Here is a 26,189-nt window from a genome sequence, read left to right on the forward strand (position 1 = left end):
AGAGGCGGAGGTTGCAGTGAGCCAAGATCCTGCCACTGCACTCCACCCTGGGTGACAGAGTAAGACTCCATCCAAAAAAAGAAAGTTTGAAAAAATTGTGTTATCACAAGCAGGGTTTCATACAAACTTGGGGTAGGGAGGGGGAGGGAAAGATGGAGAGATGGGAGAGGGAGGGAGAGGGAGAGAGAGGGAGGCGGAGGGAGAGGGGGAGGGAGAGGGAAAGAGGGGGAGGGAGAGGGAAAGGGGGAGGGAGAGGGAAAGGGGGGAGGGAGAGGGAAAGAGGGGGAGGGAGAGGGAAAGGGGGAGGGAGAGGGAAAGAGGGGGAGGGAGAGGGAGGGGGAGGGAGTAGGGAGTGGGAGGGGGAGGGAGAGAGGGAGGGAGAGGGAGGGAGGGGGAGGGAGAGAGAGGGAGGGGGAGGGAGGGGGAGGGGGAGAGAGAGGGAGGGGGAGGGGGAGAGAGAGGGAGGGGGAGGGGGAGAGAGGGAGAGGGAGGGGGAGGGGGAGAGAGAGGGAGAGGGAGGGGGAGAGGGAGAGGGAGGGGGAGGGAGAGGGACAGGGTGAGGGAGGGAGAGGGAGACAAGGAGGGAGAGGGAGGGAGAGGGAGACAAGGAGGGAGAGGGAGGGAGAGGAAAAGGGAAGGACAGGGAGAGGGACAGGAAGAGGGACAGGGAGGGAGAGGGTGGGAGAGGGACAGGGAGGGAGAGGGTGGGAGAGGGACAGGGAGGGAGAGGGTGGGAGAGGGAGAGAGAGGGAGGGAGGGGGGGGAGAGGGGGGGAGGGAGAGAGAGAGATTTCCATGTAATCGCATGGTTTTGAGCAATTTTCATAGTTTTGACTTCTATTTTTATTGCGCTGTGCTCCAAGAGTTTGTTTAGTATGATTTTTGTTCTTTTACAGTTGGTGAAGATTGTTTTATATCTAATTATTTGGTAAATTTTAGAATATGTGGCATGTGGTGATGAGAAGAATGTGTACATTGCTGTTAGGTCCTTAATATCTTTGTTGGAGAGAGAGAGGGAGGGAGGGGGAGAGAGAGAGGGAGGGAGGGGGAGAGAGAGAGGGAGGGAGGGGGAGAGAGAGAGGGAGGGAGAGAGAGAGAGAGGGAGAGAGAGAGAGAGGGAGGGAGAGAGGGAGGGAGGGAGAGAGGGAGGGAGGGGGAGAGAGAGAGGGAGGGAGGGAGAGAGAGAGGGAGGGAGGGAGAGAGAGAGGGAGGGAGGGAGAGAGGGAGGGAGGGAGGGAGGGAGAGAGGGAGGGAGGGAGGGAGGGAGAGGGAGGGAGAGGGAGAGGGAGGGAGAGGGAGGGAGAGGAACAGGGGGTGGGAGGGAGAGGGACAGGGGGAGGGAGAGGGACAGGGGGAGGGAGAGGGACAGGGGGAGGGAGAGGGACAGGGGGAGGGAGAGGGACAGGGGGAGGGAGAGGGACAGGGGGAGGGAGAGGGACAGGGGGAGGGAGAGGGAGGGACAGGGGGAGGGAGAGGGAGGGACAGGGGGAGGGAGAAGGAGAGGGAGAGGGGGAGGAAGAGGGAGAGAGAGGGAGACAGAGTGAGAGAGGGAGGGAGAGAGAGAGAGGGAAAGAGAGAGAATACCTTCTGTAGAAACACCTGAGATTTACAACCAGAAGAAACAGGTTCAACTGTAGGCTCCCTTACTTAATAGTTAAGGGAAAAACTTCAACATCACAAGTTTGTTGAGGATGAAGTATCAATTGTATGCAGGCCTTACCGTAGCAGACTGAGGACCCGAAAACACAACTCCACATTAGCTTAGACAGCACGGCAGGTTTACTGTTAGCTGTTACTGGAAGACCCAGAGGAGGGCAGCCTCAGGGTTGATTCCACTCAGAGCCTCAAAGACATCATCGAAGACCCAGTGTCTTCCCACGCTGCCCTCTGAGTGCACCTACAGCAGATTTCCTCAAGGGGATAAAGTGGCCTTGTCAGTTCCACAGAGTGTTACATTCAGGAGAGAGCCTCTCATAGGAGCTGGCTCAGAACAGTGAGGAACTTTCTTTCCTAGAAATGCCCTTCCCCCCAACACACACACACAAACTTGCCCTAGAGTCTGAAGATGCCACATTCCACTGACACAGGCAAAGGGGATGCGGGATCACCCAGATGGGCTTAGCCTACTCAGGCCCACCCAACCAACTTCTCACAATAACTGTGTGCCCTTGTTAGTGTTCCTGAAACTCCTGAGGCACAAATTATTTTGCACTGTGGCCTGTCACATGAGGTAATATGAGCCAATCCCCAGCAGGCCCTCAGCATGGGGTGCAGTGCACTAGTGTTGAATTATTTCCCCTTCCCACCTCTTGACAACTCGGTTCCCCACTCCTGAGCCCTGAGGCAAACACCAGCGGAAAACTCCGTCCCCAACACACGTGCCCTGCATGGAGCAGGGTCTTTGCTATGTCCAGTTCCAGAACAGCGCAGGGCACATAGCAGGCCCTCGGCAAATGGAGCTTGGAGGAGTGCCGGGTCAGTGGGACCCATGCAGACAACTGCCCCTCTCATGGTCCAGGCTCCTTGTTACTGCCCAGCTGGTGGACCCAGGATGCAGGGTGGGAGGCTACAGCTGTTGGCCACCCCAGCTGACTGCCACTAATGCCAGAGGCATAGCTATTCAGAAAGGGATATGGACTGAGCCTCTACCCAACATCTCTTCTTGTCTTACGAGCAGGGAGGAAAAGATCACCTCACCCAACTACCTACAAAGAAATTCTGAAACATTTTTAATGACAAATGTGTTAGCTTATTAACTGCTAGAATTACCTCAGAAGAAAAGGCATTTGAGAGGAGTGACCAGGGATGACAATTTGCCTCAACTTCCCATACCTGATATTTTTGCTGAGGGGAAAAGTAATGCGAAGGATTAGGTGCAGGCAGGCTCAGCCTCTCGGCAGGACTTCCTGGAGGGGCCTGCATGGATGTGCAGCCACGAGGCAGTTTCTCTAAATCTGCAGTTCTTGACCCAGAGCACCTGCTCCTTGGCGACATGAAAAGTAATTCATAGAAAACATGGCCTATCCTCACACATGATTTTTTTTAATCAGTGTAACATTCTACACTTCCATTCACTGAAAGAAAACAGTTTATAATGCATCTTTAAGGAAGTATGCTTAGATTTGCCTTTTAAAGCTATATATGTAAACCTGTCATTAAAAAATGAGTGAAGAATTAGAAATGTATATATAATGTTCTATAACAGAAAGACAAAGAAACTTACAATAAAATACATACTTGGTAAAATCTCAGCTACAATTCCAATAGAAGACACAATGAAGACAATTATAATTGCTTAAAACAAATTTGGAGATTAGAAAATATTTGACTAATGAGTTTTTAAATAATTGACTTTTTTTTTTTTTGAGACAGGGTCTCACTCTGTCACCCAGACTGGATTGCAGTAGCTCAATCATGGCTCACTGAAGCCTCAACCTTCTGGGCTCAAGTGATCCTCCAGCCTCAGCCTCCCAAGTAGCTGCTGCTACAGGCACCCATCACCAAACCCAACTAATGTGGTTTATTTTTTGTAGAGATGGGGTTTCACTATGTGACCCAGGCTGGTCTCAAATTCCTGAGCTCAAGCAATCCTCCCACCTTGGCCTCCCTAAGTGCTAGGATTACAGGCATGAGCCACTGCACCTGGCTGACATTTTAAAATAAAGGTTAAGTGCTATGGTCTGAATGTTTGTGACCCCCAAAATTCCTGTGTTGAAATCTTTACCCCCAAGGTGATAACACTAGGAGGGTGGTAAGTGAGCCTGTAAGCCTTTGGGAGGTGATTAAGGGGGAGGGGCATCCTGAAAGGGATTAGTGCCCTTATAATAGAGGCCTCGGAGAGCTCCCTCAACCTATCTACCATGTAGAAGTCACCATCTGTGAACCAGGAAACAGGCCTCACCAGACACCAAATCTGCCGGCACCTTGATCTTGGACTTGCCAGCCTCCTGGGCAGTGAGAAGTAAATTTCTGTTGTTTATAAGCTAAATCGGCATATGGTATTTTGTTACAGCAGCATGAATGGACTGAGACAGTAAGTACAGTCTTACATACGTGCGTCTATATAATCTTCATGGAAATGACCAGTAGAAATGCAGACTGACACGGGTGTGATTCACGACTCAAATACCAGGAGTGGCCTCCTGTGGAGGATGTGCTCTTCTGAAATGACGAACAATTCCTTATAAAGCTCTGAATAAGATGAAGTCAAAATCTTCCTTTGGCTTACATATAGCTGCATTCCTGGAAAATTCAGTATGTTAAAATTATGTCACAAAAATTTTTTGTGGTTACCTATAAAAGAGTTTCTAGGCTTAGAAAATTATAAACATGTTTCCACCTACATGAATTGTATCACGTAGATGTATGTGTAGACAGGGGACCATGCTTCGGTGTACTGGGCTCTCCCTTACAATGCAGGGGGTCTAACATGCCTGGTCCCTGCCCTCAAAATACTAGACATCCCCTCCCCATCACTGCAAAACCCAAGCACCCTGCAACCCACCTCTCCCCACATCTCCAAATTGTCCCCAGGGGGCACTGCTGGCCAAGGTTGGGAATCACCACTGGAGACGGAGGGAAAGGCTGGGTTGAGCTGAGCTCAGCCTCTCCTCTCTGCTGCCTTCACTGCCCAGATAACTGCATTCCACATCATCGGGATTTCTGCTGAGCCAAGCCCAAAGTTCTGGAAGCCCCAAGTGTCTTATAAGCTCGTTCACAACTCCAGGAAAGAGAAGCGGCCCATATTTCAGGCAGAGGAGCAGGCTGTCACTTCCTCTTAGATGACATGCCAAGTTTCCAGAAAATCGCCCCCAAAAAATCAATATGGGGCAGATTTGCTAGTGAGTCCACCAATACCCACCATCACAGGTACACAAAGGCAGGTGATCGAAGGGAGGAAAAAAAAGATATCCACGGGAGGAATGACAGTCTTCAAGCTCTGAGAACAAGTGGGTGTGCTTGCTGTGGGTGGGGGGAGATGGGCGTAGTGAGAAGAAACCTTTGGGCTTTCCCCAAAAAAGGTTATCCCTTCTCTCAGGGATAAACTTTTTGAAGTCCCTTAGAATTTCTTTTTTTAATCCAAGATCTCCTCTATCTATTTTTGTAGAAATAACCTCAAGTCCTGGAAAAAAATGCCTTTTTAGAAAACAATACTGTGGATTCATCAGAATTTAACATGGCAGACTTAAGCACACAAAATAGGTGACTGACAATAAGCCAGACGATACAATTCAAACTTTTATTTGGCAATAAGTTCAGAGTCACATAACACATAAAATCAACATTTAAAATAAATAGCAAATTCACATCTAGAATAAATAGGTCTGCCTAATTTGCATTAATTGTGCCTGATATCATACAGGCACAATCTGTCATTCCACGAGATAATTGGAAAAGTCTCCAAAGTCAGAGCTCAAACCTGCAGGACTGAAAACGCACAGAAGCACTGTCGCAGGTTGGGTTCCCCGAAAGCAGATACTGAGGTGGAGAATGGCGTGCAGGAAGGTTCATAGGACAGTGCTGTGGGCTGAGCCGGCTGGGTACAGGCTTGTCAGGGAGAGGCATTGGGCCGCAATGTGGCCACAATGAGGTCTCACTGACCCCACAAGGGGCTCTGGAGCTCGGATGGCCCCAGAGGGTTTCCCAAGTTGGGGTGAGGAGGCCAGCCCTTTGTACCCCATATGGAGCCGGTAAGGGTTACAGGCAGGAAGGGGGTATGATCTGGGGCAGGCAGGGCTCTTCAGCAGGGGAAACTCCCCATAAGGGCTGGAAGTAAATGGCCAGCCAGCAGCACTCCCAGCTGTTAGGGGAGTATGTCCTTCAGTCTGGAAAGGTCATCCGGGCAGCTGAGCTCAGCACCCAGCACTAGCACAATTACAAACTAATGCGATGAGAGGTATATTCAACAAGTGTCTGAGCCTGATGGCTCAAGTACACACACTGGCCATACATGTAACTATGCCCAGGAAGTAGCTCAGAGGGAATACAGTGCACTTATTACCTACAGAACTTTCTCCTCTCTGCATCCCAGCTATAACGTTATTCATCTGCATGTTCTCAGCAAGGGAATCTTGCCATTGCCACCAACACAATCCATTAGAGCAGGGGCTAGCAAGCCACAGCCTGAGGGCCAAATCCAGCCCACAGCTTGTCTTGGTAAATCAAGTTGTGCTGGAACACAGCCATGACCATGGTCATTCCCACAGTAGTAGTAGCAAAAGCAAACAGCCCAAAAAGCCAAAAATACTTCCTATCTGGCCTTTTACAGGAAAAGTTTGCTGACCCTGCATTAAGGGTACTTCATTCCCTACCCTTTCCTGAACGCACTAGCAGTGTCAAAGGTTAGCTGAACTTTGAGCTAAGCTCCTAAATGACACTAGTAGTGTCAAAGGTTACTGTTACTAAATGACACTAGTAGTGTCAAAGGTTAGCTGAACTCTGAGCTAAGCTCCTAAGGCAAAAAAGAAAGAAAGAAAAACCTGGTACAAAAGAAAGTCGATATTAAGAAGGCAAAACGTAGGTTCTCTATTAGTTGAACAGAGCAATCAAGGAACCCTGTGTCTGGCCAAATTTAGTCTTAGAGCATTCTAGACAAGGAGCCCCAAGTGGTCTTTGGCAGCAAATGAGCAGGCAGAAAAGTGGAATTCAGTTCCAGTATTTAGCCCAGTCTCTGCTGCTTAAAAGGCCTTTTGAGAAGAGGACAGAAGAAAAGCCACTTAGTTTGCCCAAAGCTAAATTAACTAGGACCACAAGACTACTTTTCAATTCTCCTTTGCAATAATTAAGAGTGCCAATGCATTCAAAGCAACTAGTAATTGTAGTCTGTAATACGCCCAAATCAGTAGCAAGTGGTTTATGTTACATGATATTAATGTGAATAGCAGAAAATAGTGCCGAAGGGTAAAATGTTTTAAAAAAACAGAGAGGCACTATGTTAGGGGGAAAGTGGGAGCTCTAAGCCAAACAACTAAAGTATTTCAAAAGCCATGTTTCACCCGTAAAAACAACACTGGAAAAAGAAAATCAGCTGTGCAAGTCCCTTCCAAAGGGACCTCCATGGGCCTTGCTGGACTGTCATATTTGTGATGGCTGCTGCCCTGGACTCATCATTGTTCACATAATTCTTAGAAAATCAGTCAAACAATATTAAAAAGTAATTTTTAAATGTTCAAACTATTTTTGTTTGCTTTACAACACAATTTTTTAAATGGCTGAAAACAGATTCGTTTCCCTTGTACCAATATGTATTCATCAATGTGCACATCAGAGAACAAAACACCCAGTGCAGTGTGCCAGATCCCAGTTGAGTCATGATAGGCTGGGCACGGTGGCTCACGCCTGTAATCCCAGCACCTTGGGAGGCCAAGGCAGGTGGATTACCCAAGGTCAGGAGTTCGAGACCAGCCTGGCCAACATGGTGAAACCCCGTCTCTACTAAAAATACAAAAAAATTAGCTGGGTGTGGTGGTGGGCACCTGTAATCCCAGCTACTCGGGAGGCTGAGGCAGGAGAATCACTTGAACCCAGGAGGCGGAGGTTGGAGTGAGCCAAGATCGTGCCATTGCACTCCGGCCTGGGCAAAAAGAGCAAAACTCCATCTCAAAAAAAAAAAAAAACAAAAAAAAAGAGTCATGACGAGGCCAGGCATGACAGTGGCTCACACCCAGAATCCCAGCACTTTGGAAGGCTGAGGTGGGCAGAACACTTGAGGCTAGGAGTTTGAGACCAGCCTGGCCAACATGGTGAAACCCCATCTCTATTAAAACTACAAAAATTGGCCAGGCCTGGTGGCATGTACCAGTAGTCCCAGCTACTCGGGAGGCTGAGGCACGAAAATTGCTTGAACCTGGGAGGCAAGAGGTTGCAGTGAGCCGAGATCACACCACTGCACTCCAGAATGGGCAACAGAGCGAGACCTTGCCTCAAAAAAAAAAAAAAAAAGTCATGACAGCGACAAGTTAAAATCTGTCCTGACTGAGTATAGACAAGGATTAATAATAAAGTGGGATGTGCCTCCATCGTTCACATGGGAACGACTGTGTTCGGCCCCGTTACCGCCACGACATGGGTCTACAGTCTGCAAGGTACACAGTCAGTGAGCCTTGGTGGCCCAGATGCCAGGCTTCTGTCACATGGGAGATCTCAACACTGCCAAGCTCAATGGCCCAGAGACTGAAATTCTTCTAACTGGGAATTGATTACAAAACTCATTATTCATACCCCGAAAATATTTTTCTCCTTCAAAGCTTAGGTCACCTAACGTAAACACTCACGGAAACAGGTTTTAAAAATAGTTCTACTTCATTCTTGAGTAAACAAAACACCCTATAACTGGCACCTGGTAGGTAACCAATGAATATCTGATTAGATAAAAACCAAGAATTATTTTTAAGCAACACCTACTTCCTGAATCTGTTTCTCCAAAGCAGAAATTTGAAGCCAAGAACACCAGCGCATTCTTTTAGAACCCCGACACCGAGCAGTTCTGGGAGCAACACACACCCATTAAGTGTCAGCCTCCAATACACCCTGATGGCGAAAACACCTAGAAGCAAGCAAACAATAAACAAAATGCCTACCCTGTTCCAAAAACAGAACATACTACTGTGCCTTACTGTGTTCATAACAAAATGTAGAAGAAAAGATGGGGAGAAGCCTTATTGGATCTAAAGGGTCACCTTCACCATTATAGTTAAATACAGCCAAATATCACAAGTACATTCCAACTAAAACAAGCAGCATTACAAAGGATGCTATATAACTCATTAAGTTTCTGCCATCTGGAAAGGAGCCCATGGAATGCCAGACTTGCATTTCATCAATAGATGGTTACATACATTTATCACAATAAAAATGTTGAATAAGCAAGCACTCTCCACAAGCTCCCCTCATGTTCCTGCCATCCTTTAGATTTAAGAATATATACAAGTTACCGCAAAAGCTTAAAATGAGTTTTAGCAATACTAGATTAGGCTAATCTGAACAGAAGTATTTATATAGCATATGCAATTAAAACAGTATTAGCAGCACCATAACTAATAACAGCAGACATTCCCATAGCACTCAGAGAGTGCAGTAAATATGCACTTTACGTTGAAGGATACTACAAATGCAGGTGCAATTAAGGATTCTTCCCTCCAACAAAAGGAATACATGCCGCTTGCATTGCCCCTAGAAAGAAATGAAAAAAGCAGGCCAGGTGCGGTGGCTCACGCCTGTAATCCCAGCACTTTGGGAGGCCAAGGCGGGCAGATCATCTGAGGTCGGGAGTTCGAGACCAGCCTGACCAACATGGAGAAACCCCATCTCTACTAGAAATACAAAATTAGCCGGGCGTGGTAGTGCATGCCTGTAATCCCAGCTACTTGGGAGGCTGAGGCAGGAGAATCGCTTGAACCCGGGAGGCAGAGGTTGCAGTGAGCTGAGATTGTGCCACTGCACTCCAGCCTGGGCAATAAGAGCAAAACTCCATCTCAACAAAACAAAACAGAAAGAAATGAGAAAAGCTTGGTTAGCCAGGTCATATCTATTCCTTAGCTTCAATGTCCTTCGCCCTTTCCCATCTTAGACATCTAAAACAAAACAAAACAAAACAAAAACAAACAAACTACACAAACTCCCAAATAGTCACACAAACACCACAGGAGTGAAATCTAAGAGAAGGCTGGACGTGGCTAAGTTGTGGTGGCCATCTTCCTCCTCCCCTGGCCAATCCAAGCACCTCTCAGTTGATAACTCATTAGAGAGAAGCCAGGATCTTGTTTGTTTCCATCTAGACAAGGACTGTTTCTGGTAAATCTCATGTTTTAACAGGATTCCAATTCAACTGGGTGGGTGGCATGGCATAGCATTTCATGACAAAGATGCTTTTTCCTGGTTCATTTTCTTTCTTCCAATGAGCAGATGAAACCAACTCAGGTGGTGTTTCCAGGTTTAACAAGCTCCTGGGAGACCTACTACAAATGTTTTGGTTCTTCAAACCCACTCGTTTCTTGCAGAAGGCTCTACAAAAAGGCTGTTCCACTAGCTGGAAGGTTTTGACCAGAGCTCTCATCTCCTCTCTCCTGCCCTCCTCCATGCTGGGGAAGGATGCAGGAACCACACACTGAGGACAAAAGGGTCCAGGAGTTGCAGCTTCTCTTGTTCTTTCTCACTTAAGTCCTTCCAGGGAGGCTGTGTTCTATTTGATGCGATGTGCCAGAATGTCAAAGCCTTAGTACCAAATGATTTGGGAAATGGCCATCACCTGGGGAACCTCTCTGCCACTCACAGCAGCATTTTGCCATTGTGGAGCCCACGAAATCAGCCCTCTGGAAGCAGCTAATCTTTGCCCATCACTGTGCCCCTGCAGTTCCCAATGCATAGCCCGTAAATGTTCAGGAAATGTTCCATGGAGGAGTCAAGAACCGTTTCAAGCTTGACCTGCTAGAATACAGACATGGCATCAAGTGGTCTCACCTATCCCAGGAAACCTGATGTTCCAGGACCTCAGTAAACAAAAAGGCGAAATCAGAGTTCCAATGTGAAGCTTGCCTTTCAGCCCTGCATGGAGGGAAAGGCTGGAGGGGTGGGCTGCTAGCTCCTGTCTTAAACATTGGGAGAATTATTCTCCGTAAGGTACAAAATAAATATCAAAAGGCTTATCTGTATCTTTTCCAAAAGCAACACTCAGACCCACATGAAGTCAACCCCATCATGCCTGCCCAATCAGGGGCAGTTACAGTTTCTAGTTTTTGCCCTTGGCTACTTGGCCTGGGCCTCCTGCAGGAGAGGGGTTCCGAAGGTGGGGGGCCTTTCTGACCAGGCGGGCAGTTCGTGCTGCAGTGGAGTCCTCCGGGGGTAGAAAGTGTGGCTGACGTCATAGTTCAGGAGGCAGCTCAGAGACGCCATGTAGATGTCAGCGAAGCGCGACAGGCGCCTCAGGAAGTAGGTTGGGTTCTGGTCTGTGCGGAACAGGCTTCCAAACTGGGCGTTGAAGAAACTCTTAGTCATTTCTCTGAAGAGGCAATAAAAAAGCAAAGCAACAGAGAATGATTCAAAAAGCCTTGTTTTTAAACTACTGAAATCAAAATCACTTCTTTAAAAAAAAAAAAAAAATAGGACTCATTTGAGAAAAATGTTAGCCTAGAGCAGCCCCAAATATTAATTAGGAAAACAGCCTAGAGCCAGGTGTGGTGGCTCACATCTGTAATCCCAGCACTTGGGGAGGCCAAGGCAGGCAGATCACTTGAGGCCAGGAGTTCGAGACCAGCCTGGCCAACATGGTGAAACCCTGTCTCTATTAAAAATACAAAAATTGGCCAGGGGTGGTGGCGCACACCTGTAATCCCAGCTACACAGGAGGCTGAGGCACAAGAATCACTTGAACCAGGGAGGCAGAGGGTGCAGTAAGCAGAAATCATGCCACTGCACTCCAGCCTGGGCAACAGAGCGAAACTCCGTCTCACAAAAACAAAAACAAACAAACAAAAAAAACAGTCTGGCCTGGGCATGGCAGGTGGATCACTTGCGCCCTGGCCCACCAGCATGGGCAACATAGTGAGACCTTGTCTCTACAAAAATGCAAAAAATTTGACCAGGCATGGTGGCATAAGTCTGTAGTTCCAGCTACTCAGGAGGCTAAAGTCGGAGAATCGCTTGAGCCTGGGTGGTTGAGGCTGCAGTGAGCTGTGACTGTGCCACTGCACTCCAGCCTGGGTGACAGAATGAGACAATATCTCAAAAAAAAAAAAAGAAAAAGAAAAGAAAAGAAAACAGCCTGCCTATCCATCCATCAAAACGACTCTGGTCACATTTCCCCCTTAACTGTCTCAAGGCTCCAGATTCTTTTGCAAGCTTCTCTAAATACACACGCCCCATCTCCCAAACCTAAACACAGGATGCAACAGCTGCTCCCGATGGTACACAGAGGAATACGGAATGCTCTCAGGAGGCTCCACTTCCCTTACCGAAGGATCAAGACCCCGTTTTACAAGGTTATTGTGAGAACTGAGTAAGGTAAGCAAAATAAAAGCATGTTGTAAACTCTCAAGTGCTCAGATGGAGGAATTAAGGATTGTTTTATGTGATGTAAATCTCCCCCAACCATTACTTACTTCAATGCCTCGCAGCCTCCTCGGAAGTGAGGCTGTTCACCCCATCCAAGCCCCATAACCCCCTGCAGTCATCCTTACGTGCATGTATGTCTATATCAACATCCCTATCATACAAACACAGGATGTGCACTCTCTCTGATGGCTGGGACCCTACACACAGAGTATTCCATCAAAATGAATGAATTCTATTTGACTGCTAATAAGTCATTTACAAACACAGCAAAAAATATAATCATTTACACAGCTGTGTGACAAAAGCCACTAGTTAGTTGGTAGCAGTTAGAATAAGACTCAGACAGCCAACACTCTGAGAGGGAGGAGGACAAACTAAATGCAATACAGCTTTGGCTTCTGCAGAATCTGAGGAATGGACTCACTGCCCCCTCTCCACGCCCCATCCACCCACCCACGCACACCACCACATGAACCCTGGAGTCAGGCTGCCCACTGCTGAGAGGCCAGAATCCCACAGTAACCACTGTTTCCAAAGCTCAGAGACGGCTATACCCAGCAGCTGAAGAAAGCCATGCACAAAGTCAGAAAAGTTCATGCAAATGGTATAAAGCATCCTCCTAGGGAAGCATGATTGTCAGTATGGCTTCCCTTAAGACAGACACCCACCAAACTTTTCTCATGGCGGGCAGGCCTTCTTTATCAGTTAACATCCTGCTTACTGACTGCACATTCTTGAAATAGCTGTGGTTACAAATAAGCACCAGGGTCATAGGAGCCCTAAGGATTCATTGTGGGTTCAGAGCCCAAATCCAGTGCTGCCCAGTAGCCACATGGTGCTGCCAGCATTATTAACAACTGGGCCACCAGCTGCCCAGATGGGAAGGTCAGGCAGGCAGGGAGGAGGAATGAGATGGAAAGGCTCCGTTCTCCCAAGGCCTTCGATGGCAAGGGAGGAGGAATGACAGGGGTGATGGCTGGCCTCAAGGAAATTTGTCACATGTTACCAACAGCAGGTAGCTGATTCTGGATCCTGGGGGAGGCAGACATACCTGGGAGCTAAAATAGGATGTTTCAACATTATGCCTCAGGCTGGCCCTGGGGAACACATGTGGGCTGAGCACAGCCAGAACAGAGTGGTGGACACGCACGTTCAATACACGCCTCTCTTACCTCATCTCCTTCCTTTCCTTTTTCCACTCCTGCAAAACCAGCTGTGACTCAGCATCTCTGTGAACCTGTAGGACACAAGTCAATTATTACAACTGTTTTGATTTCAAATAAGCTCATTACGTAATGAGAATTTTTTAATGAGCAGTTTTTCTAGGAGAAATTTTATTCCCTTACATCTCAGAGGCTGGCACCTGAATGAAATAATACATTTTTCAGACTTTCCAGTTGAAACCCTGCCTTCTTCATGAATAAAAAATTGTTTTAAATGTCCAACATTAGAAATGTGGTTTAACAAATTAAGATGTATTATGAAGTTATTAACCTATCAGTAAAGACTACATATAAACATAACGCATGTGTATCCATATAACACATGTGATATATCCATTACGCACATGATACATCCATTACACATATATTATATACATGTGTACAAACTATAATGTACAAATACTTAGTACATGCTACCTATTATACACATTATATACATGTGTACAAACGTTATAGTTAAGTAGAAATGGCGTATATACCCACCAATTGCAAGCATGTCAAAGTATGTGCTTACATTTGGAAATTAACATAAAAATTTGTTTTAATTTGTACAAGGGTAGTAGAATTATAAATAAACCTTTTAATTTAATATTGTATTAAGTGTTTAATTTAAAAAACAATTATTTTTTGCAAAAGGCAAGAAGGCAAATCACCTCAATGAGAAGGAAGAGCAGAGCATTTTCTGGTGGGCCAAAATATGGGCGAAAGGCAAAAAGAAAATGCCAATTGCCCATGATCTAACAAATGGAATCTCACAAGTTCCTCTCCAAGGTTCTTATGGCTAAACAGAAACACTGAGGCCAGAATCCAAGGTGCATATGATCGCAGGGAACGGGCCAGCTCCCTGCAATTCATGACCACAGGGGTAACCTTAGAACCTGGAGGAAAACACCAAGCGGGCAAACCATCTGCTTTTGACATGGGAGCCAAGAACCTTCTGTTTATCACATCTGCTCAGTTCAACAGCTTGACTCTGAACCCCGAGGCTGTTGAAGGGACATGTAAAGGAGAAAGGCCCCAGGAATCAGAGGCCAGGGACGCGTGCCCAGAGGCGGACCCTGAGCTCTGCGCCTTCACATTTCCTAACATGTAAAAATTACATGAAAGTCAAATTTCAGTGTCCACCAATAAAGTTTATTGGGACACAGCTACAACCATTCATTCACATATTGTCCACGGCTGCTTTTGTGCTACAAGTGCAGAGGTGGGTAGCTGCAACAGAGCCTACAGCCTGCACAGCCTAAAATATTTACCATGTGGCCCTTTGCAGAAGCTTGCTGACCTGTGGTCTAAATGTGGCCTCTGACTGGTTGGTTACCTGAGCCTGCACAGCCTGAAATATTTACCATGTGGCCCTTTGCAGAAGCTTGCCGACCCGTGGTCTAAAAGTGGCCTCTGACTGGTTGGTTACCTGAGAAGCGTCTACCAATGCCAGCACCACCACCATGAACCACAGCCATTTTGGAATGCACTTCAAGGCTAACTAATGAAATTACAACCAAAATTTATATACTTCTATTTCATTCATGAGACTCGGCTCCAAATGACACTCTGTGAGGTCAGGAGTTTGAGACCAGCCTGGCTAACATGGTGAAACCCCATCTCTACTAAAAATACAAAATTAGCTGGGCGTGGTGGCACAAGCCTGTAGTCCCAGCTACTTGGGAGGCTGAGAGAGGAGAACTGCTTGAACCTGGGAGGTGAAGGCTGCAGTGAGCCAAGATTGCGCCACTGCACTCCAGCCTGGGCGACAGAGCAAGACTCCATCTCAAAAAAACAAACAAACAAGCAAACAAAAAAATGACACTCTGCCGGCTCTGAAAAAATCAAACCCAATCTCAGAGGACCAATTTTTCTCCTCAGAAAACTGTCCAAATAATGTGCTACATGCTCTGAAAATAATCCCCAAGGGGGAGTTCTAGAAACATCTACCACAGGCTCAGTGGAATAACATAACTTTCTAAGGTAACACTGAGGAAGAGGGTGACAGTGAGATAGGACACTGATTTGGATGTTTTTTTAGTTAGCAGCTATACACCTCTATATCCTAGTGAATCCAACCTGACAGAACTCTGTAAAAAGTGCCAGAACCCAAGGCAATCAATATAGGTGCACAGAGGTTAAGGGTCTAGAGTCAGTTGGCCTGTGTGTAAACACCAGCATCACCCCTCACTAGAGCAAGTTGTATCTCCTCTGTGCCTCAGGGTCTTCATCAGTAAAATGGCAGTGATGTTTCAGAACTACTTCAAAGAGTTTCTGTGAAGATGAAATGAACTTAAAGGTCTTGGTGTCCAGAACACGGTAAGTTCTTATGACATTTCTACATAGCCTGATTCTGCCAACTGAGAACTGTGATTCTAGAAAAGTCACCTATCTCGCAGTCTCAGTTTTCTCTCCTGCAAAATGGGGGCAGCTATGTAAACCTCAATTCCCTTTTCTTCCTTCCCTCACCCCACACCTCGTATAATTAATTTTACAAACCACAGAAATATTTTCAGCACTTCCATTCTCTAAAACACACATTCCTTAGTAGTCAACTTTTTACACAGGTCAGAAAAAGGAAAACAAAATAAAACCAAAAAAAAAAAAAAAAAACCTCTTTCCAAAGCTAAAATATACTGATACCATCTACATGCAGTTGTGTTTGTACATATGACCAGCTGCCAGGGTCACAGAGACTTCACTGAGGGTGAGTCAAGCCTTGCCTATACCCGAATCCTCTAAACAGGAAGGCACATTAGAGCAGTGCTCTGAAGCACGGACTTGGGGACTTGGTTCAAGCCTTGCCCTGCCATTTTATGACCTCAGACATGAATGATACCTAACCTCTCAAAAACTGTTTCCTTATTCTAAAATGGGAAAATTGTACCTACCTGCAAGGGACAGCTGTGACTATTAAATGAGCAAAGTGTATAGAGCCAGCACTCAGCACAGTGTCCAGCACATAAAAAGTAACTATTAGTAGTGTATGACATGCACAGACTCTAAACTACACTAACTCAGAATTGACACTGTATATTTTTAGTAAATCATCTCACAGACAAGCATAGCAAGGGAAACAGAATAAATCCTCATCAGAGGATTCTCATCAGAGAAGAGCCAAGAACTAATGGAGCCCAACGCATCCTGGAAACAAGGCCCAGGGGGACGTGCAGGGCCCCATGCTCTGGAATGCATGCACCTGGAGCCAGAATCTGGCCTGCCACTCATGGCCCTGCCTGATCTCACTGCTCAGCCACCCCCAAGCAGAGTGCCAGCTGGGGCAGGCAAGGCAATTCCCTGCCCATTTCCAAAGCCAGAGGGCAGGCATGGGCAATAGGCTGTGGCCACAGGTTGCAGGTGTGTTAGCCAAGAGAGCAAGCACCTGTGCCCAGATCCTAAAAATGTCAGCACCCGTGCTGAGACGGCTGTAGCCCAGGCAAGCTGGAGCCAGGGAGAAAGCAAGGTGCCTCATGGAACTGGAAAGGAAAGGGGCACATGGAGAATTAAGGGGATACAGCTACAAAAGAGAGGCAGCTTCCATGGGCCAGGAAACGACCGATAAAACTGCCATTCCTCACTTACCAGCCAAAACTGGCTGCCTAACTTAACTTAAGGAAGTAACTGCCAGGGAACTCCAGTAAGCCAGAAAACTGCAGGTATTATCCTCAGAATCAACTGAGGCTGGACCCAGGGATCTTGACTCTTGCTTTGAGACTCTTTCCAGTAAGCCACGGTGCCTAGACTGAAGTTTTCGCTCCACCGGCCCCTTTATTTCACAGATGGGGAAACTGAGGCCCAGAATGGCGAAGTCCCACCGTAGCAGGTGCAGACAGAACCAGCACAGACTCAAGTACTGGCAGGGCTTCCTGAATCCCAGCACCCCACAGGAGAGCTCCTAGCAGGCTTCAGTGTGGAAGTGAGGACACTGGATCTTCACTGACAGAGGAGTGGGAGCAAACGCCTGCATTAACACAGGCCCCACAAACACTGTCTAGGCAAAAGAACCCCAATCGTTAGTCTACAGTCTACTGAAAACAACTTAAGCCTCATATTTTATAACAATTAAGCAGAAAATACCTGAAGTAACTTTCTAACCTCAGGCTTAAAGAAAAAGTGAGAGAGAAAAACAATATATCCAAACCTGCATCTGTTCCAATAAGCCAGTCAAGGTCTGCAGCCAGGTCATGGTTTGAATGTATTGCTCCGTGTTCATGATTTTGAGCTCAGATCTCAACTCTGGGATGATTGCACCAGTCCTCCAGCCATGCTTTAGGGTCAAATCCTGATCACAAAGATCACGAAAAGTCAACATCAGGGGCAGATGAGGGCTTGACCTAAATGCTACCAAAGGTCTTCATTCAATTCATCCACAGACCTCTGTGTGCCAGGCCCTCTGGGTTATGGAGAACCATGGAATCTCAGATTTGGAATGATCACATACAACATAAGCATGCATGATCACATTTTCCATTCCAAATGCTGTCACCCCATATTTGACAACAGGCCAGAATATCTAGTATCAGCTATGTCCTGGAAAATCTAAGACATATAGTCATCATACCAAATGTGCATTTTCTCATTTGGCAAATATTTATCAAGCACTACTATTTGCCAGGCCCTAAATACTGAGGATAAAACAATGTACAAAAAAACTGAGAAATCCCAGCCCTCGTGGAAAATACAGACAATAAATAAGTATAATACACAATGGCAGGTGGGGATAAGTACAAGGGACAAAAATCAAGCAGAATAACAGGATAAGGAGAGGAAGCAAGGAGGTTTCCATTTTATACACGGTAGTTAGGAAGACCAGGCTAATACAAGGACAAGGTGGGGGAAAGTATGAAAATATGTGGAAACAGAAAGATTCTGGCTGTAGAACAGCAAGTGTAAAGGCCCTGGGGCAGGAACATGCTGGAGGGTGGCATGTTAAGAAGCAACAAGTCAGGGAACCTAGAAGAGACAAAAGAGGGGGCAGAGGCAGAGGATGTCTTCAGAGGTGGGCTGGGGAAGGGGAAATCCAGTGGGCAACCATAGGAACTCAGGCTTTTACTCAGAGGGAGAAAGAAAGACTTTCAGGTTTTAAAAGAAGTGGTAGCTGATTTATAGTTTTAAAGTTTCAGTCTGGCTACTCAGCTAAAGCCAGAATCCTAAGTCCTATGCAAGAGTCTAAGAGGGCTTAGGATGCCCACCTTCCTCACTGGTTCAATTTTTTTTTTTTTTTTTGAGGCAGGGTCTCACTCTGTCACCTAGGCTAGAGTGCAATGGCATGATCTCAGCTCACTGCAGTTTCCACCTCCCAGGTTCAAGCAATTCTCCTGCCTCAGCCTCCCCAGTAGCTGGGATTACAGGAGTGTGCTACCACGCCCAGATAATTTTTGTATTTTTAGTAGAGACAGGGTTTCACAATGTTGCCCAGGCTGATCTCAAACTCCTGAGCTTAAGTAATCCACCCATCTCGGCCTCCCAAAGTGCTAGGACTACAGGTATGAGCCACCGTGACCAGCCCACTGGTTCAGTTTCTTGAAGCCTTTGAATATTTCTCTTCCTCCTAATAATACATGAAAACCTACAGCACATTCTTTTAAATATTCCCAACAGTGGCAAACTTTCAAAGGTGGATTTTATGTTTTTTGATGCATCGAAAAAAGGAAAAAGAACAATGGCATTTATTTCTTATTATTTAAATGGAAAGATTATTCTGATAAACTCTGAGTGAACTGCTTATTTCCATCATTTCCAAAAAATATTTATCTTTTTCACAACTCTGATCCATCCTGTTCTGTTAAAAAAAAAAAAAGACATTAAAAAAATGCAGCCTACCTCTAGGTTTTATGAAAGCATAAAGATGACCTTAAATAAAAGATACATTCTTAAATAAAAGGTACATCCTTAAATAAAAGATACATTCTTTAGTAAGTGAGACTAACACATCTGTCCCCCAACAAAGGAAAAAAGGGCCCCTCACCGCCAGGTCACTGTATATATGGTCACCAAAATACAACACTCTGGATCCTCTCCATCCAGTAAGCTTCAAAAATTCATATAAATTACCCTGTAATCAGAGAAAACTATAGTTATTATATTACAGATAGAGATCTGTCTAACCCACAGTACAAAATATTTTTTAAAAACTTTTAAAAATTGTTTTTATAACTTATTTTAAATATCAAAATATAAAGATAAAAGCACCTTCATGGGAAATCTTTCCTCTATGTCAAATGCACTGTTCAAGAAGGATTTATATTATATACACCTCACTGTAACTATCTTTCTACACTTAACATGCTGTGGCCATCTTTCCATGTCAATAGTCTACCATGTAATGATAGCAGCTGGGAAGTACCATGATTCCTTTCGCCAATTCCCTGATGTTGGACAGTTGACATTATCTATTTTGTAAGCAACTTCATGATAAACATTCTCATAGCCAAGTTGTATTAGCTATTATCTTCATAATTTTCTTAGGCTAACTTCCTAGAAGTAGAATGGCTTTATCAAAGCTAATTTTTCAAGGCCTAGAAAATACACTTATTGCCAAATCCATCAGATTGTTATATACCCACCAAGAATGTATTCATATTTTTAAAAAATGAACTTTAGTAACATAATAATGGTCACCGATGCAATAATTCATTCAAATATTTGAAAGCCTCATATGACACCAAAATATATTAGAACTGTGCACAGGCTAGGTGTGATGGTTATGCCTGTAATCCCAGCACTTTGGGAGGCCAAGGTGGGAGGACTGCTTGAGCCCAAGAGTTCAAGACCAGCTTGGGCAAAATGGCAAGACCCTGTCTCTACAAAAAATAAAAATTAAAAATTAGCTGGGTGTGGTGGTGCATGCCTATGATCCCAGCCACCTGGGAGGCTGAGATGGAAGGATCACTTGAACTCAGGAGGTTGAGGCCACAGTGAATCATGTTCATGCCACTGCACTCCAGCCTGGACAACAGGGCAAGACCTTGTCTTAATAAATTTTTTTTTAAACCCACAAAATTGTGTACAAAACATGTATTGTCAGAAAATAATTAGTAATTTGAGTGAATAATATGCCATGAGTAAGTGTTCCTTAAAGAGAAATTTCCAAGGTTTACTACTGGCATCTTATATGTTACACACTATGAAAGTCATGCCTTAAATTTTGTTTTTAAAAAAACATTCAATTTTGAGTTAGATACTAGCATATTGAAAATATATTGACTTAAACCTAACTTTACCACCAAGTTATAATCAATCAGTTCATGGGAATCACTCAGAACTGTGCCAGGCATACAGTAAGCCACAATGAACATCAGCTATTAGCATTATTACCGACCACAAAGCAAAGCAACAAAAAGGATCAGCTGGTCATGAGATACCTGCTTGTATATCTGGCCTTTCTGCAACTTATGGATTTTATCCCAGAGTAGGACACCTTTCTCATTCATCTTTCGGAAAGGCCTAACAACAGAAATGGGAAACATTATGACATGGAGTAGTACAGGCTGTCTGCTCTATGAAATACCAGAGTTATTCACTATCACAGGAAGTAGCTCCCTGCAAAAACCTAAAAAAAACCCGAAACCAAAACTCCACCATCACATTCCCTGGCCTAATTCAATACGTCCCAAATTGTGTGAAGCCCAGTATCCAAAGGTGTTCCATGAAAAAAAAGAATTCCAGGGGGCTGGGCACAGTAGCTCACTCTTGTAAGCCCAGCACTTTGGGAAGCCGAGGCAGGTGGATCACCTGAGGTCAGGAGTTCGAGATCAGCCTGGCCAACATGATGAAACCCCATCTCTACTAAAAATACAAAAGTTAGCTGAGCATGGTGGCGGGCACCTGTAATCCCAGCTACTCAACAGGCTGAGGCAGGAGAATCGCTTGAACCCAGGAGGCAGAGGTTGCAGTGAGTGGAGATTGTGCCACTGCACTTCAGCCTGGGCAACAAGAGAGAAACTCCAACTCAAAAACAAAAACAAACAAAAAAAAGAATTCCAGGGTCATATAAATTTGGAAAACACCATGCACTAAATATGTCCCTCTTAAAAAGCTATTGATGGCTCTGAAAAGCCCTGCTGTAATCAACTTTCTTTCACCCAGATTTCCCGGATTTATTTGACCATGCAGAAAACCTGTTTATGAAGAAAAGTTTACGGAAATACTGCCTTAGTATATTTTTCTGGCTTTATACCTGAAATTAAGCCACTCTAGATAAAAAACAAATCAGAAGACCAGAAGCACTAGTTTATGGTGGAAATTGGGAAGTAAGGATAATGCCTCATTCCTCACCCTGGCAGTGTTAGCCCAAAGGACTCACAGTTTGTTTGCCTTAAGGTAAAAATAAGTGTTACCCTAAAAAAATAATTTTTTTACCTAATTGTAATACAGAAAAATACAATGAAAAAAAGGTACGCGACCCAGAATTCTAGACCCACCATGTACACTTAACATTTCAGTTCGTGTTTCAGTCTTTTTATGAAATTTATCTTTCTTTCATGACTATAAAATGAGGATCACTTTGTGTACACTAATTTATATCCTTTTTCTCTAATATTGCGAGCAATTTCCCAAGTGATTACATCTTCTTAAATACATCATGTTTTACAGTAATACAGCATCATCTTTTTTTTTTCCCAAATACATTTTTGGTTTTTTTGGAGAAAGCGTCTCACTCTGTTCCCCAGGATGAAGTGCAATGGCACAATCGTGGCTCACTACAGTCTTGACCTCCTGGGTTCAGGTGACACTCCCACCTCAGTCTCTCAAATAGCTGGGACTGCAAGCATGCACTGCCATACCTGGTTTATTTTATTTTATTTTATTTTTTTGAGAGAGAATCCCACTCTGTCGCCCAGGCTGGAGTGCAGTGGTGCAACCTTGGCTCACTGCAACCTCCGCCTCCTGGGTTCAAGTGACTCTCCTGCCTCAGCCTACTGAGTAGCTGGGATTACAGTTGCATGCCACCATGACTGGCTAATTTTTGTATTTTTAGTAGAAATGGGATTTTACCATGTTGAACTCCTGACCTCAGGTGATCTGCCCACCTCAGTCTCCCAAAGTGCTGGGACTACAGGTGTGACCAACTAATTTTTTAATTATTTGTAGAGACAGTCTCCCTATGTAGCCCAGGGTGGTCTCAAACTCCTGGGCTCAAGCAATCCTCTGGCTTCAGCCTCCCAAAGTGCTGGGATTATAGGTGTGAGCCACGGCACCCCGGCCCAAGTACATCTTTTTTTTTTTTTTTTTTTTTGAGACGGAGTCTCACTCTGTCGCCCAGGCTGGAGTGCAGTGGCATGACCTCAGCTCACTGCAAGCTCCGCCTCCCAGGTTCACGCCATTCTCCTCCCTCACCCTCCCAAGTAGCTGGGACTACAGGCACCCACCACCATGCCAGGCTAATTTTTTGTATTTTTAGTAGAGAGGGGGTTTCACCGTGTTAGCCAGGATGGTCTCGATCTCCTGACCTTGTGATCCGCCCACCTCAGCCTCCCAAAGTGCTGGGATTATAGGCGTGAGCCACCACACCCGGCCAAGTACATCATTTTTAATGACTGCATAATACCCCCTCACATGGCTATTCCAAATTTAACTAGGCATCCCCTACTGTAGGGCTGTTAGGTTGTTTCTGACCTCTCATTATTATGAATAACACAAGGATGAATACAGATGGAGAATTATTCAGCTCTTACCCTAGGCTTCAAGAACAAAGACAAAATAGATGTTTGGGGGAGAGGGCTGAGACACCCTGCCTGCTCCATCCAGGGAAAAGAGTCCAGGACCCTGCCCCCTCACTTTTTATAAACATAACAAAGCAGAGGAGCTCTCTGGTGAAAAGAGAGACAGGGCCCTTCTCCTGACCACACCCCAAAATCCACTAAGAAAATGGTGAGGGCATCATATCAGCTACTGTAGGGCCCCCAACCTCCCCCACTTCTTCCTCTAGGACAGGAGTGCCTTTGACCACTCTGACCCAGCTAGGTGCATGTTTTCCTCTGCGTGCTTCAAAACTCCCAGACACCGATAAAGGTTTTTAGGTTACTCCCCAAGACACTGGAAGAAACTAGCCCTGGCCTGGAGCCAAATTCCTTAAACCCTCAATAAACTCCACATCCTGACCCACTCCTGGTGGACACACCTAGGTAGAACATCCCTTTCTCTCCTGTCTGCCAGAGCAGGGGTCCCCAAACCCCGGGCCGTGGACCACAGACCAAAACCAGTCCAAGGTCTGTTAGGAACCGGGCCGCACAGCAGGAGGCGAGCGTCCGGTGGGTGAGACAGCATTACTGCCTGAGCTCCAACTCCTGGCAAATCAGTGGTGGCATTAGATTCTCATAGGAGCGGAACCCTATCGTGAGCTGCACAAGCAAGGGATCTAAGTTGTGCACTCCTTATGAGAATCTAATGCCTGATGATCTCAGGTGGAACAGTTTCATCCTGAAACCATCACCCTACCCCCACAAACCTGCTGGAAAAATTGTCGTCCATGAAACCGGTCCCTGGTGCCAAAAAGGTTGGGGACCCTGTGCCATAGGACGCACAGCAGCCCACTCTGTAAGTCGGTTCCTCTAATAAGCGCTTTGCACTGATCACCCCAGCGTTTAGTGCTTCTTTCTTTGGAATCCCAACCAGCCCCATCATGGGACGGTTTGCGGCTCTCCCATGTAGGAACTCCCTTGCCACTGTCTTTGGGATGACTCCAGCCGCCAGTCAGTGGGACAAAACAGTAACAAAGCAGCAAGCCATAGTTCATAGCTGTTTTTCATCACACTCATTTTCTTGAATCCCACCCAGCATTTTTGAGTCCCTGCACATGGTTCTTGGTTTGCCTCTTCTTCCTGGAGTCACTGTGACACGTGGAAAACTGGGACAAGAGGAATTTAAAGCATTAACTGCAGGGCACCACACCCTGATGCTTCAAATCACCTAACAGAGAGGAACAGACTACCTGCTTACCAGCTACAGAATAAACATGGGGGTAAAAGTGTTTCAAAACTTGCCCATTATTATACAAATACAAGTAATTTGTTTAGAACCCTAGTGCAGTGATTCTCAACACTGTGGGCATTTGTGGAGAACAGCTCTTGGTGAACAGGCCTGTCCCACAAGTTAAAAGATATTTTAGCGTTCCCTGATCCCTACCCACTAAATACTAACAGCACACTCTGTCCCTGTCACAACCTAAAACTTACCTGCTTCCCCATTCCCACGGCTACAGTGGCAGGAAGATATTAAGACGTAATAGAGATTTACTGCACGTGATGCAAAACCTGTGTTGCAGAGCAGCTCTGCAAAATCCAACTGCAATTTTAAACACACTAATGAGAGCTCTATTTACAGAGCTACCCAACAGGCAGTTTTGTTGTTGCTGTTGTTTTCTGATGCTTCACAATGTGTCTGCATCTAAAGATCTAATTTACTATGTGATAATAAGTTTGGCTTTCTCATCACTGCCAATCATTTTCTTCAAGCCTACCTCATGGGTCTGAAGTAGCTCAAGTTGAACTGAGAACCCTTTCAATGCATGCAAACTGTCTGTTACGTGCTCATGTCACTCTCCTCGTGATTACTTGCTAGAAGGGTTAAAATTCAAAAGCTATAATCTCACATGGTTATGATTTTGCAACTGGATTTTACCAAGACACACCATCTATATATTCACAGCAGCAAAGGAATAAAATCTAGTCCCCTAGGAAAATAAACACTCACCTCCGCTTATCATTAAAGAAGTTTGGCTTCTCAGCCTGAACAATGACCACATCGAACAGGTCCCTCCAGTCTTTCCCAACGATATAACTCATCCCTTTGTCCCTAGGGCAACAAGTCAGCCAGGTTAGTCTAACATTAAAGAGATTAACTATGTTTGTAACTTTTTCTTTCCAATTTCCAGCTGCTAAAACAAATGGGATACAAGGAGTGTGCCAGAAGCTAGCAATGAAACACAGAGCAACTTACACAAAGCTACTGGGGCTATTGGTGATGAGAAACATCTTCTTGCCATGATCAGCCAGTTTGGCCAACACTGCCCGGGTCTGCTCAGCATAGCAGATGTACTTTTCTAAGAGCAAGAGAAAAATTCACACACAGATTCAGCATGATATTTGTCAATCTGCAAGTACTTTCTAAATGGGGGTTTGGGTCCAGCACTGTCCTAGGCACAGGAAAGGGAATAAAGGCCCTAAGGAAGAAGCTTTGTTCGGTGGAACATGGGTACATCTGGTGCATCATTCACAAAGACCCTGCCTCCTCGGTCTAAGTGGAAACAACTAAGTGGCTATAGCTGCCAGTGCCTCTCCTTTTAAGTCAGAATTATGTCAAGTTCCAGGACAAAGAGGAGACGGCTAACATGCCAGATGCCAGGTCCTTACAAAGCACTCATGCAGCCCCTGCTTAGCACCTGGAATGCAAAGTAAAATGCCAGCATGGTTGCAAAAGAAACGGAAAGGCTGAAACTCTCTTCGTGATACTGCTGAGCACATACCAATGTCTGCTTCAATTGCTCTGTACATTATTCCTTTGATGTGGACGTCTCGAATTGAATCCTGCCAAAAGATACATTTTTAATCAGTGAAAATACAACTGAGATAGCCTGAGTAACAGTACAAGTGAAATGGCAGTCATGGTAACTTCTGTCCCTACAAAGTCTGACAATCCAGGCCCTATACAAAATCTAAATTCTGGTCCATTTTCTTTTTTTTTTTTTTTTTTTTTGAGACAGAGTCTTGTTGTATCACCCAGGCTGAAGTGCAGTGGTCCCATCTCAGCTCAATGCAGCCTCTGCCTCCTGGGTTCAAGTGATTCTCCTGCCTCAGCCTCCAGAGTAGTTGGGATTACAGGCGCCCGCCAGCACACCAGGCTAATTTTTGTGTTTTTAATAGAGACAGGGTTTCACCATGTTGGCCAGGCTGGTCTCCAACTCCTGGCCTCAAGTAATCCACCTGCCTCAGCCGCC

At 45.5% G+C, this 26,189-nt stretch overlaps 1 protein-coding gene across 3 annotated transcripts in view; it reads right to left on the reverse strand.

Annotated features, from left to right (window-relative positions):
- Positions 1-26,189, reverse strand: part of NT5DC3 (5'-nucleotidase domain containing 3) — a 77,770-nt gene that overhangs the window by 4,734 nt on the left and 46,847 nt on the right. The window contains exons 7-14 of one of the 3 annotated variants that reach the window (XR_010129405.1): positions 25,719-25,779; positions 25,193-25,295; positions 24,947-25,048; positions 20,617-20,698; positions 19,221-19,307; positions 17,394-17,534; positions 13,220-13,284; positions 1,720-4,241 (exon numbers count right to left, since the gene is read on the reverse strand). Coding sequence is in view for 2 of the 3 variants with exons in the window: in XM_055357856.2 (XP_055213831.1) it covers positions 10,743-10,995; positions 13,220-13,284; positions 17,394-17,534; positions 19,221-19,307; positions 20,617-20,698; positions 24,947-25,048; positions 25,193-25,295; positions 25,719-25,779 (894 nt within the window). In the remaining variant the exon portion in view is untranslated. Of the gene's footprint in view, positions 1-1,549; positions 4,242-5,219; positions 10,996-13,219; positions 13,285-17,393; positions 17,535-19,220; positions 19,308-20,616; positions 20,699-24,946; positions 25,049-25,192; positions 25,296-25,718; positions 25,780-26,189 lie in introns of those variants that run through there. The other 2 variants (XM_063694260.1, XM_055357856.2) reach the window with 2 other exon arrangements.

This window comes from Gorilla gorilla, chromosome 10, assembly GCF_029281585.2.
Source record: "Gorilla gorilla gorilla isolate KB3781 chromosome 10, NHGRI_mGorGor1-v2.1_pri, whole genome shotgun sequence".
NCBI classification, from domain to species: domain Eukaryota; kingdom Metazoa; phylum Chordata; class Mammalia; order Primates; family Hominidae; genus Gorilla; species Gorilla gorilla.